This window comes from Miniopterus natalensis, chromosome 17 (genome assembly GCF_054644295.1).
Source record: "Miniopterus natalensis isolate mMinNat1 chromosome 17, mMinNat1.hap1, whole genome shotgun sequence".
Classification (NCBI taxonomy): Eukaryota; Metazoa; Chordata; class Mammalia; order Chiroptera; family Miniopteridae; genus Miniopterus; species Miniopterus natalensis.
The window spans coordinates 12,837,674-12,851,304 of record NC_142097.1 but is presented as its reverse complement, the minus strand read 5'-3'; the positions used below and the strand labels follow the sequence as shown (position 1 = coordinate 12,851,304).

Sequence of the window (13,631 nt, the reverse complement as noted above, 5' to 3'; positions counted from 1 at the left end):
ACATTACTGATCATCTAAACTCAAAAGTGATAAAGCAATTATTTTCTTAAGTTACCACATGTTATAATTTAAGAACATCATATGGGTATTTAAAGTACATAAAATTATAAGCCCTAAAACATGGATTTGTAAAATGTGCATTCCTATTATAAAGGAGAATATAAAACACAGAAACACCAAAAGAAATATTATGTCGACAATGCAATGCTAATAGGCAATAATTATCCACCACACCGTACTCATTGCTGCCTTCTCTGTCGCTGCCTCACACTCAAGTCTGACAACTAGCACATAAATCTAAGTATACTGAACTTTCTTTTGATTTTCAAAAAACTGCACTTGTTATTCTGACATCCATCCCATTCTCTGTTTACTCTTCGTACAGTCAGGCCCTTTGAGTTCAAGCCCTCACCCATTTTCACATCATTCTGAGGAAGGGTGGCTCGTCCGGGGAAAGCATGTCTGAGAAACTGAGGGGGAACTATCATTTGGGGGTTTATGGATGGGCTTGGAAATTACATGCAAAATTTTACATGTATATTTGAATGTGTATTTTATAGGAGAAATGATCTACAGCTTTTGGGTCCAAGAACCAAAAATGTTAGGAAGTACTGTTGTAAGGGCCTTTCCATTCTTTGGATCAGTCCTGCACAGTACAGATTGAGGCTTCAGGTTGAGCTTCAGGTTGTGGAGGCTAAAGCATAGTCAAGCCAAAGAGAATCCATTCCTTACAGTCCTTTCTCAGTCCACACCATGACCCAAGAACGTACCAGGAAACATATTCTGGTGGGCTCATCCAGGCTTTCCAGAGGGTCTAGCTTTTTCTGCTCCGGCTCACTCGGGCTGCTGACTGACCGTTCCATCTCCTCCTCTTGGTCCCCTCGCTCATCTAGCTCCAAGTCTCCATGCTCGGCCAAAATGTTGATCTCCTTTTTTGAGGAGTACAGCATGATGGACAAAATCTACACAGAAAGAAAATCAGACAGGGCAGGAAAGTGAGTGTTTGGTGGGTTAGATTACCCAGATCCTTAACCCTCCGGGGGTAGAAAATATTTGACCTTTTTCAAAAGATGTCAGAATTCACAAAAAGAATGTATAATTAGTAAAGAAACATGAAAACATGTTCAATTGTACTTGTAATCAAAGAAATGCTAACTAAAACCATGAAGGAACTTTATGTCTACTAACTTTGCCACTGACAATGTAAAATGATACGCTTTTAAAATGCATTTTGGTGACTTGAGATCATAAGATGGCCATTTTTCTAAGTTGCCAGCTTTCATAACCACCATTTTTAATGTTTGCATATGATACGTAAAGGTGGATTATTATTTACATAAAGAGCTATAAAAATGTTCGTCTCTAACCCAGGGACTCATCTTTGAGGAATAATGTAAAATATGTAAAAAGTTATATTCATGGTATGGTCAACGAAACACTAATAACGGCAAAAACCTGAAATCCACCTGAGTGGGTTTCATTGAGTCTGCAGGAGGCGAACTCTCAGGCTGTGGTGGCTAAAACAGTCCAGGACGAGGAGAATCCACTGATCTCAATTTATTTGAATACCATGCTCCCTGTGTAATCTAAATCAATCTATCAATGTATCTATCTATTACCAACACAGAGGGAAAAATAAGGAACTACACAAAATACTATTGGTAACTGTGTTTGGGGAGTAAAACAATTTTTTCTTTCTATTTTTCAAATTTTCTGCAATGTGGTTCTATTATGTGAATAACAAAAAAAATTAATTAAAAATATTTCCTCAAGAGCTCAAATGCTCTTCAGGTTATCCATTAATATGTTCCAGTACAGTGGCAACTGCCACCTGTTTCTTCAAGTTCAGGCCTCTGTGGACTGAGCAAGGCCAGCTGACCACCTCTCACACAGCAGCAGCCTTTCCTGGACCTCAAGCTGACACTTGGTACAGAAACTCCACAGGGAACCATAATAATTGTATTAAAAACAATCTAAGGCCTGTAATAAAATGAGAATTATCAACTAACATCCTACAAAAAATAAACAAAAGTCAGGACAAATTTAGAAACTCATCTTAGCTCAAAGGAACTTTAAACGGAAATAATAATTAAGGGAACACTTTATTATCATGACATAATGTTTCCATATAAAATACTTCTCTTCCAATGTTCTTTGAACAAACATCAAATTCATTTTCCCTGACAGGGGAGGACAGGTGCCATATCCCTATTTCCAAAAGAAAAGACAAATACAAGACACAGTTTTAACAACTGCACAGAGTGAGAGTGCACAGGGAAGAACCAGCTACAACTAACTGGTGATTCTAACTCCCAGGCCAGTAAATGTGCACAGTTAGCAGTAGGAGGAGCCACCTTCATCCCTTACTTCCAGGTCCCGGAGGAGCCACGTTTTACTGAAGCCGGTCCCTTTGCTGCACCTTTTCACCAGCAGCTTCAGCAAATCAGTCTGAAGGAAGGTAGCATGGGTCTCTTCAAAATCATGAGCCTGCCAAACAGAAAAAGAATGATTTGCAATTGTCTCAGAATGGAGAAGCTAAGGGTCACTAAAGAGAAGCAAGCCTCCTTCAGAGCCCAGTCTCAGTGGCCCACATTCATCCTTAGGTGAAGAGTCAGCAGGAAGGATAAAACTCTGAACCTTAGTCATAACCTATGTCTGTTCACTCACTCTCCAGTCCATTCACTCAACAAATATTCTGAAGCCTCATACACTCTATGTGCTAAGTCCTATGCTAAGAGCAGAGGTTTTATGTCCCTCTCCTGCTTTCTACCTTCCGCAAGCTTCCCACTGCTCTTTAAATTAAAATCCAAGTTCTTAGTCATGGCCAACAAGGTCCTACAGGCTCCCTGCCTACTTGTGTGGTCTCATCTGCCTCTTGTGCACTATCCTGAACCCCTGGAGGTGTTCTCTCTGCTCCCTGACAACCATGCCTGTTCCTGGAGTTTGCTACTCTCCCAGCATGCAACACTCTGCCCAGACTCCTTGTCTATCACCTCAAATTTCACCTTCTCAGAAAGGCTTTTCTCACTCATGACAGTTTTCCTTACAGATTCTTTGTTGTCTCTCTTGCAGTTTAGACTGTAAGCTCCATGCGATCAGGGACCTTCTTTCTTATTCAAAACTACATACTCAGCCTGGCTGGGCATGGCTCAGTGGCTGAGCATTGACCTAGGATCCAGGAGATAGTGGTTCGATTTCGGGTCATGGCACATGCCTGAGTTGTGGGCTTGATCCCCAGTTGGGGGCGTGCAGGAGGAAGCCGATCAATGACAACTCTCATCATTGATGTTTCTCTCTCTCTCTCTTTCTCTCTCTCTCTCCCCTTCCCCCCTTCGTCTCTCGGAAATCAATAAAGATATATTTAAAAAACAAAAACCACCAAAAAAATCCAAAAAACTACATACTCAGTTCCATCTAGCACTTGGTGTTCAAATATTTACCGAATGAGGGATTCAAAGACAGAAATGGTCTCCGCCCTCAGGGAGTTTATTTTCTCTTACCTACTATAATGCAAACTAAAACTATAGCAGACTGTGGTAAATGCCAGGATATCAACAAGCAGCGCATGTATAGTGTCAATCATAAAACTACAAATTCTCAGGGCCGGGCCAGAGCTGAAATGCTATCCAGTCTGGTTTCCCTGTGGTGCTTGAGTCTTTCCATGGCTTCCTGACCAGTGCTGTCAAAGTCAAGGAACTCACACTTTTCAAATGAAATCTTTCTTTTATGGATAGTTCTGTTGGGAAGATTGTCCTAAAGTGATCCCTTCCTCCTCACCCATGCCCTTCAGAGGGCAGAAGTATGTTCCCCATAAGCCAAGGCTTCTCATCTCCACACCAACTACTGCCCAGCTCTTTAACTTGTCTGCCTCCTCCCACCCCAACTGACAAACCTATTGTTCAAAGATCCCATAGGATGCTAGCCCCTTTACTCTTCCCTTTATCTTATCTTATGCTGAACTAGAAGAGGCTGTGGTTCAGACGGCAGTAAGAAAACATTCAGTCCATTTGTCTTCTCATCTTCCAAGGTTATGTGCCCGTTAGGCAGTAGTACCTGATTCCATAAAACAGTGCTGAAAAACTACAGAAAACCAACTATCAGGAAAATTATTTTTCTTCCTTAAAGTTATCCTCATGCAAGGCCCCAATTATTTCTAAAAGTAATCAAAATCCTATGGTTAAGCATCCACTGAAATCAGAAGGCATTTCCTCCTAGTTAATGCCCCACAGATGTTAAATCACAACTAGGTACAGTAGCAATGGAAGAAACTCACCATTACCTTTAGTGTTTTATATAATCCTTTGAGGGCCAGGGACAGGACCCAAGTTGCTTCCACTGCCTCAGGACAATGGCTATCCATGCTGGTTTGCAGAAGGTGACTGGCGATAAAGGCAAAGTGCTGGGAATATTGGCTCAGCTGGGCCTGGGAGTCACTGCATTCCTGTCCTTTCTGGGCCAGCTGGTAGTCCTTCACTGAAGGGTGATGTCAGGCAGGAAAAGAAGGCACCAAGAGTATAATTAATGCCTCCTTCAGCTAACTGTCTTCCCCAGTAATGTGCAAGAACTGCAGCCCCCCTCATACCATACACAAAAATATCACAGACAGTGCCTAATGCTGAAGCTGAGTAAGAACGCAGATTATTTCAGGAGCAGAACTGGGCACATAATGCTTAGATATTCCAGACTGTTTGGGATTTGGTAAATTAAGTCAAAGGGCATTTATGATGTACTTTCACTGTTCTGTTGATGAAACAAAATGGAAAGTGGCATGAATGCCAATACAATCATTCAAAGTTATTTTACACTCATGTAGCCACTGACTCCATAATGTTTAAATTACCCGTTAGGAAACAAATGATACTGACAAATAGAAAAATTAAATGTTCAGAACCTAAACATATGCTTAACCAAAAAAAGTAGAGCATAAATACAAAATAACATAATGGGAAGGGCCTTCAAATTTATCCCAATTATCATTATTCCAGAGATGATGAAAAAGAAGCTCAGGGAGCTGTAACTTGTTTTTTAAAGAAACCACATGCAGGGCAAGAATCAAGGTATCTTCACTGATTTTAGAATATGCAGAGATTAGACAACTTTCCTCCATTTTTACAAGAAATAATTATGCTCGGGACCTGTTTTCCTTTTCCGGGTTTTGACGTCAACGATCACAGCCCTGTTTTTCTCAGTAAAGTGCTTCAAGATGATCACATTATGTGGCTCATTGGCATTATCCATATAAACACAGCGGGTTCCCATGCAGAGAACCTAGAACATGAAAGAGAGAGATAGAAAAAGCAACTCAATAGCACATAGAGACAGGAAAGAGTACTTAATCAGACAGAAGCCCAGTCCCTTTGCTTGTGTCCCTGACTTCAACAAGCACTCAAGGATAGGGTTCTTCTCATCTCTAAGTCCCAAGCCTGTCAGAGGGCTGGCACAGAATTGATTAAAGTGCTTGCTGGATGAAGCCGCCATGATTTCACAGTCCTCTTTATCCCAACCAGTTGACAGATACGAAAATTAGAAATGAGATTAGGATGAATGTCTAAGTGAAAAACAATTGTACTTCGAAGTGCTTTGTAATTTACTATATTGCAGTTACTATTATTCAAAGCCAACTATTGACTAACAAAATGAATCAAAAGAATAAATTGTTGAAAATGCAAGTTAAACAAACCATCCTATAATCTTGAAAATATATCAATATTATACAAGTAAATTATATAACAGGGAAAAGAATTCCAAAGATATATACTATAGAGACTTTGATGTGTGTGCTGTACCTGCGGGAAGCCGACCAGCACTAGCAAGGTGAAGATGTTGGTGTGCTTCAGCTGGAAAGGCAACTGCTTGATGCAATGGTCTGTGAAGGTGGCAATGACATCACGCCACAATGGGGCACTGTTGAGTGACCGCAGGATCTCTGCCATGGAGCATGCCCAGTCCAAACCCACCCGGCTGGAAGGCAAGAGCTCCATTAGTGCACAGGCTCCAAACTAAACTCAGCAAGTTCACTATACTCCAAGGCAGACCCAGAAGCATGCCAAAGAGCCATTCCTTACTTAGTTTAAAAACTACCAGAATGATGCTTTTCATATAACGGTAAGTGGGGAAAAATCAAGATCTGTTACTTACATATTCAATCTACAGCTACGTTTAAAAAAATCTCTATAAAAACTTATACATGTGTGTGCACTTGTGTATATTCATGACAGAAAAAAAGCTTGGAAGGAACTATGTTTTGTTTTGTTTTTGTTTATATTTCTTTCTTTTTTGTTGTTGAAAGGAAATATATTAAAACAGCATCAAATGCATTAATATGGTGTGAGCCAGGGTGCTTTTTATTCTTCATTTCTGTTTTTAAATTTGGTATTGTGATGGTTACTTTTATAATGAAAACAGATCTATTTTCTTCAACCCCAAAGCCTACACTTACTGCTTTCAGGAGAAAACAAATCAGAGGGTTGAATCAGCAAATAATACCCAGACTGCACAGCTATTTTAATGTGGGTTTTAAGCACAGTTTAATGTCTGTTGACAGCATTGCTTATAAAACTAACTCTATTCTCAAAAAAGATTCCCAGACAACAGCACTGAAGCACACTGAAATTAATCAACAGCCAGATCACTGACTTAAAGAAATGAACACCAAGGAGGAGTAAGGTGGAGTAAAGTGGAGGCGGCTACCTGTCCAGACACACAGCTCCCAGGCTAAAGAGCAGGTGGGTGGTCTTCCAGCCATCTGGCACAATGGAATTGTCCCCTGCAGCAAACAGGTTGTGTTTGGCTGAGAGGACCTTGGTCACTGCAGCATCTACCTCTGATGGTAAAAGGCGGATGATTAACTGGCCAAGAAGACCCAGGGTGAGGTGGTAGGTTTCATTCAGGTGGCCTGCGTTTGAGATGACAACCTGAAACATGAGTGGGAGGACGTGCTCCAGGTCTATCAGGGGGACTGTGGGATCCTGCTAAGAGAGGGAGAAAAATCTGTTCAATACAAAATCCACGTAAAATTAACAACTAAAGATTCCATTCCCTTCACGTTTTATTTACAACTGGCCTAGTGCCAAAGGAATTATGCAATGTCTTTCATAAATGGCTTATATACAACCAATTATAAAATACAATCTCAGATATCATATTACAATCCTACTTCTAATTTATAACTCTACCCTCAAGGACACAGAGATGATTGCTGTTAACAGTTGGGTTCAGTATATGGCTTACAAATTTTTTTTTTTCTATGCATAACACTACTGCTCTTTTAAAAAGAAAATGCCATTTGTCTCTTACCGACTTTAAGGGAGGTAACATGGCTGCTAGTAATCCCAAAATCCTCTTCTGGGAACACTCAGCAAACACCTGCTCAGGGCTTGGAGTGACTGCCTTTTCCTCCACCGGTTTCTGAGATGACGCTTCTAAATTTTCAGCATCTGAGTTGTAAAATACCAAACTTTCAGATTGTGCCAGCTTCTATGTATGTACAAAGAGGCAAGTAAACCACTGCACTGTCCCTGTGCCTCTAGGGAACAAAACTGGGACTTCAAAAGCCTATTGCTGAACACATATGTCTTGCTCAAGGAGGGCTACCCTGATCACCATATTAAATGTAGAGCCTGTCCAACCTTCTCTCTCCCATCCCCTCTGTGACCCTCATTCCCCTGGCCCTGCTTGTTTGTGCTCACAATATTTAACTACCTTTTAACATACCACATCATTGCTATTATGTATTGTCTGTCTTCCCCTTCTATTCTTGGGGCAGGGAGTGGGGGTGAGGTGGGTTAATGATGTATCACAAGCACCAGGAAACGTTTCTGAAGCAATGGCAGGTGCCCAATCAATACTTGGTGAATGAAAAAACTGTATGTCAACCAGGATGCTGATCCCCAGTAGATCGGACCAGAGTGGACTTTGATGACTTGGACTGACATGGAGTGTCTGGCTGTTTTCTGGAACTCAGAATTTATACACACTGCAGAGATGAGCATCAGTCCCTTCAGAGAGCGGGCCCCACAGACAGGGCAGGATGTCAGGCACTCATCCCTACCTCCATCACAGAGCGGGTACATGGGAAAGACCTTACATCCCTAAGCTGCCCTGAGGAGGAGGCCGAGTTTGTTTGGCCCACAGCACTTCCATCTCCCATCTCCCAGAGCTGTATGACACAGCTCTGACCTTGCCGCTGCTCTCTCCAGGCAGGCATCTGAGGCCCTCTACAGCAGAGCACCTCTCCAGTTTCACCTTCCAGGGCTCCACCTCATCCCCGCACACCTGCTGAGGGGCTTCTCCCTGTATTTGTCTGGGGGTTTTCCACTCTGGGCCATTGCTCACATTGTTCTTTCTGCTCTAAATGCCCTTCCTTTAAAGGCTTTATGTTGATTCACTTTAATGAATACAACTGTTTCAGTTAGATACCAGTCACTGTTAACACCCCTTACCCTTCTCTGCTGAACAGAATCCCATTCCACCTCAAATTAGTTATCAGCACCTTTGCCTTAAACCCTCCCAGACTAAGTTCCACAAGGGCAGGAGCTATGTGTCTACCTGTCTGACTTGGTCCCTGTTTCAACCCCAGGGTCTATCACAGTGCATGGTACACAGAAGGCACTCAGCAAATTAGGAAATAAACAGGGTAGGAAAGCAGGCAAGGTGAAGGAAAGATGGCTTTCAAAGTATTATCAGTACCATTTGATAGAGAGCTAGGAAACCATGCACCCCTGGTTTGCTGGACAATTTTAAGTTGTGTAACCAATAGCTGAGGGATGAGTAGGTGTGCATTTTAAGATGAGATAGCTCTAGGGAATGGTCCAATAGTCTTTACCTGAAAGTCCTGTAGGTGTGGTAGCATCTGCGGGCGAGTCTGAAATTTGAGCCTGGCATGAAGGATCCTTCATTAATGACCCACTTTCATCTGCCTTATTTCTCTGCTTGTGATCCAAAGGTATGACTTCCTTATGAACACCACTCTCTCCCTAAAATCCGAATGATAAGTGTAAAAGAATCGACATTTCTTATTGTGAAAGTTTACTCATTAATATTATGACTTTTAAAATCATTAACCAGCCAGATTCTCTCATTTATCACTGATGTTTCTATCTCTCTCTCTCCCTCTCCCTTTCCTCTCTCTCTCTCAGGTCAATAAAGATATATTTTTTAAAAAATCATTAACCAGTCTTCACACACTAAAATAGTTCTGAATTCCATTAGAAAATGTCCTTCATTTCTAATGATGACTCTACTCTGTGTCACATCCCAACAAACATTTTCCCAATGCCCTCAGTCAGAGCCTATAGTCACATAGCATTGGCTCTATTAAAACCTTTAATACATCCTATTTGGCTTTCAGAAGCCAAGTATGGAAAGTCCTTCTCTTGGGGAAAAGAAACAATCAAAGGTGTGCATGTCCTTCGAGTACACTAAACTGACTCACTTTTGAGAATTCCGCTTTGGCAAGGAGACTTGTGAAGGGGGCCCTCAGAGCTGTGAGGGTTTTGTAGGCTCAGGAGTCTGGCAGTGAGCTGCCCAGATTGGCAGGGTGACATTCTCAGCCTGAGTTTCTTCAGGAGTCACTCAGTGTCACCCCAAAATCACCTGCACTCCCTGGACATTCAGAGTGCTTTTCTCTGTTGTCACAAAGGTTTATACATGGAAAGCAGGTCACACAGGAAGTCTTCTGTCCACGGTGAAGGCACCCCAGCTCCAAGAAATCTGGGAAGGCCAGGACGCTTCGAATCCAAAGGTGGAGTTTTATACAACACCAAACCCCGCTGACATCTCCTAGTGGCAGCTGCTTATCACCCTCTCTCTAGATACTATAACTTTAAGATCAATCCAACCCTCAGGCCCCTCCTAAGAAAAAGTGGTTATAAGATTATCCTAAGAGGGGACCGAGACTGGGAGAGCCACTTGCTTTGTTAAAAATGTTCCCGTGCTCACTTTGGCAGCACATATACTAAAATTAGAATGATACAGAGAAGATTAGCATGGTCCCTGTGCATGGATGACACACAAATTCATGAAGTGTTCCATATTTTTAAACGATGCCAGAAAACTTCCCTATGCTGGTGAGGGAGAAAGCCATACAAGTTCAGGAAGCACAGAGGGTTCCAAATAAGAGGGACCCAAAGAGACGCACTCCAAGGCACATCATAATTAAAATGGCAAATGTCAAGGGAACCCCATAAGGCTGACATCGGATCTCTCAACAGAAACTCTTCAGGCCAGAAGGGAGTGGCATGAAGTTCTCAAAGCAATGAAAAGCAAGAACATGCAACCAAGATTGCTTTATCCAGCAAGGCTATCATTTAAAATTGAACATGAAACAAAGAGCTTCCCAGATAAAAAAAGACTAAAGGAGTTCAGTACCATGAAACCAGCATTGCAAGAAATGCTAAAAGGACTGCTCTAAGAAAAGAAAGGAATAGTGAGAGAAAGGTACATCAGCATAAAGAGGAAAAATGGCATTAAATAAGTTTATATCAATAGTAACCTTAAATGTAAATGGAATAAATGGTACAATCAAGAGACATAGAATAGCTGAATGGATAAGAAAACAGGACTCAAATATACGCTGTCTACAAGAGACCTACCTGAGAGCAAAAGATTCACACAGGTTAAAAGTGAAGGGATGGAATAAAATATTCTATGCAACTGGAAAGGAAAAAAAAGCTGGAGTAGCAATAGTTATTTCTGACAAAACAGACTTCAAAATAAAGACCATAACAGGAGACAAAGACAGTCACTACATAATACTAAAGGGATCAATCCAACAGGAGGAAAAATGTCCCCTCTGAAAATCAGACCTCCAGCACCACACTCTGTACCATGTGGCCTTTGTGAAAATAACATAATTCCACAGTTCTGGCTAATCATTTACTCTTGATCTTCTTTCCCGTTATAACAGGACTCCCAAGCGCCACACTGCAGTTGCACCCAAATGGCACCCAAGTGGCACATTATTGGCCTGAGGCCCTTGTAGATAAAATCTCCTGGGTGATGCCTCTGGCGGAGGTTGGTTTCTTGGTTGTTTAAAACAAAAAGTATTTCTAGTCATCCAGGGAGGGAGGGAAGATACCCTTAATAGGGTCTGAAGTTGGCTAGAAACACGTGGGAGTTAAACAAGTGATTTGTATTCAGGTCCCAAATGGGATATGGTCCGTGGGACCATCGTAGTGGGGACATTCAGGTTCTTTTGTGGGGAAAGTACTGGAAACTGCAGCTTTTAAGAGACTGTGCCAGAGGGCTGGATACCTTGGGTGCACCCAGATGCTGATGGGAAGGGGCCCCAAAAGATGGAGACACCTAGGGAAAAAAATAATGCCCTGGGAACTCCTTAGAAAAAGACTGATTCCGGTCTCTAGGTAAGGAAGGCCTAAAATAAGCCTGAAACATCTTTCTGTATCAAAAATTAACAAAATGCTCAAAGAATAGTGGAGGCATCAAAAGGACACAAAAGTCAGCTGAACGGAGATGCCACTGGCCAAATATGGAACAATTTGAGCATCAAAATAAATGATGAAAAGTAACAGATTTTAATCCATTAAATAAAAAGAATTCGCCAAGTCCACTCTGATATAAATAATGATAAAGTGGATAAATGGGGAGCCCAGTGCTTTGGGTAGCATATATGATGCTGGGAGCTCATAAGAAGATATAATTATCCCCAGGCTCCAAGATGAAGATAAGCTGATTTATCCTGTCTCTGGTATAACTTTCTCTCTGCCCCACTATAATCAGTGGGTAAAATGCTGCCTGGTTTTATGGTCAAATGTTGACACCTGAGAGGCAGGCTTGAAGATTATGTCACCAGTCTTGAGCTGGCGCTCTGGCTGAATGAAGCTAATAGAATTTTCAAGCTTTTGCTTTTGTTGTCCTCTAAATGACAATGGGTTCTGAGTGAGCTACAGCCACCAAGTGGGGGATGCTGAACTAGTTAACATGAGAGACAGAGGACAGAAACATTAGCAGCTCTGGAGGCAAAGTCAGGGAGCATGGACAGTGTCAATGCCAGCCTTGGAGGCAGCATCACAGAAGCTACATGCTGTGCTCTCTCACAAAACGATCCTGTCATGATCATAGGGGATGCCTGGATCCAGAAGGCTTTTCTTCTGCTTATACAAGTGTATGGAAACTACTGCGCCTACTTGGTAAATAGCAAGCACTTATGCCACCTATTTGTTGGCTGAATATAAAAATAGCTTCATACATGTAGTGTTCACCAGGGACCAGGAACTAATCTCTTTAGGTACATAATCTTGTTCAATCCTTATAAAAACCACCAGGAGGCAGTAATAGTAGTAGTTAGAACTGATACGGATCTACCTGAACAATGTTTTAAGTACTTTATCTGCATTAATTCAATGTGTATAATGTATGTAAATCCTGACAACCCTAAGGAATAGGTATTATTATTGCACCGCTGTACAGATGAGAAAACTGAAGTGAAGGTCTGACAGAGCAGAGATCAGAACCCAGGAAATCTGGGTCAAATCTTTGCCCTTAACCTCTCTACTCTGCCCCTTGTATGAATGGCTCTGAGTTCAAGCTGTGATTCTGCATAGTAAAGAATCATTACTTACATTGCAGTGCACAAAAGGGCCTGCATCTGACGGCTCCATGGCAACCTGTAGAGCTTCCGTCTCCAGCTGCTCCTCTGCTGTTGGGGTGGGCACAGCTACTGCTAGGGCCCGACTTCCTGGAGTAGAGTTACCATCTGGCAATACTCCAAGAAGAGCTAGAGCTTTAAGACCTGCATGGGAAGCAAATGAGAGAATGGTTAAAAGTTTTATAAAAAGAGTGATTTCCTGCAAATGCCATAAATCACTTTGCTACTTTATGGACATAAATGACTGAATTCTCTACAAACCAAACCAAGCAGTGCTCAATACAAACCTCCCTGGCTATCCAAATCTATTCAGCTCCTGATTTCAGACACCAAAAGTTTGGATAGCAAGGGATACCTGTATTTTATTAACAACAGAAGACAAAAGATACAATAAGATTGTCTATTTAGAAAATCATAAATATTTTATAGTAGCTCCACACAACTAGATTTCTAAATTCCCACTGGCAAACAGATAGTAACATAGCTCTGAAGCACTGAGACTTTCCACCTGTACCTATTACAGGCCCAATTTCCTCAGTGTTTACTAGAATGGGGAGTCCCTTATTCTGCAAGGAATTTAAATGTCTCAGAAGTTTAACATTCACGTTATTTTCTCCCAAACTCCCCTCAGTAAAGTCAAAATCATCTAGCTGTTTCATTAGTCAAACTGTTTTAGTTATGAATAGCTCTCCTCTAGAATACGGTTGTGTGGGAGTAGATTTGCACTCCAGGTTTAAAAAAAGGCTGAATTCCTTTGGCAAAGTTAAGTCTGATAGATTCAAATACGAAATACTTCATCCACAGACATCAAGGGTTTTAATTATTAATCTATTTTACATTTCATGTACATATTTTAGAGAAACTAAAGGCTACTTTAATGCCAATATTTCTCTCAAATGCATTTGGAAATTTAGAATAAAGTTCCACACCAGGGTGAGCACCAGTTGTGGAAAACTGGGTTTTGTAGCCTCTATACAGAGCATAGTGTTTCACTTCTGCTGGGGCTTTTCCTTCACAAGAAGCT

At 41.5% G+C, this 13,631-nt stretch overlaps 1 protein-coding gene and 1 non-coding gene across 3 annotated transcripts in view; one reads left to right on the top strand and one right to left on the bottom strand.

Annotated features, from left to right (window-relative positions):
• The window catches only part of ZZEF1 (zinc finger ZZ-type and EF-hand domain containing 1), a 99,979-nt gene that overhangs the window by 16,085 nt on the left and 70,263 nt on the right, over positions 1-13,631 (bottom strand). For both annotated transcript variants that reach the window (XM_087825944.1, XM_087825943.1), the window contains 9 exons: positions 12,582-12,751; positions 8,825-8,975; positions 7,297-7,436; positions 6,691-6,971; positions 5,787-5,961; positions 5,136-5,268; positions 4,280-4,473; positions 2,368-2,487; positions 771-962 (listed from right to left, as the gene is read on the bottom strand). In XM_087825944.1, the coding sequence (XP_087682070.1) occupies positions 771-962; positions 2,368-2,487; positions 4,280-4,473; positions 5,136-5,268; positions 5,787-5,961; positions 6,691-6,971; positions 7,297-7,436; positions 8,825-8,975; positions 12,582-12,751 (1,556 nt within the window). The remainder of the gene's footprint in view (positions 1-770; positions 963-2,367; positions 2,488-4,279; positions 4,474-5,135; positions 5,269-5,786; positions 5,962-6,690; positions 6,972-7,296; positions 7,437-8,824; positions 8,976-12,581; positions 12,752-13,631) is intronic.
• Positions 9,932-10,038, top strand: LOC148091214 (U6 spliceosomal RNA). Its single transcript, XR_015715954.1, has one exon. It is a non-coding gene; the product is annotated as a U6 spliceosomal RNA (small nuclear RNA).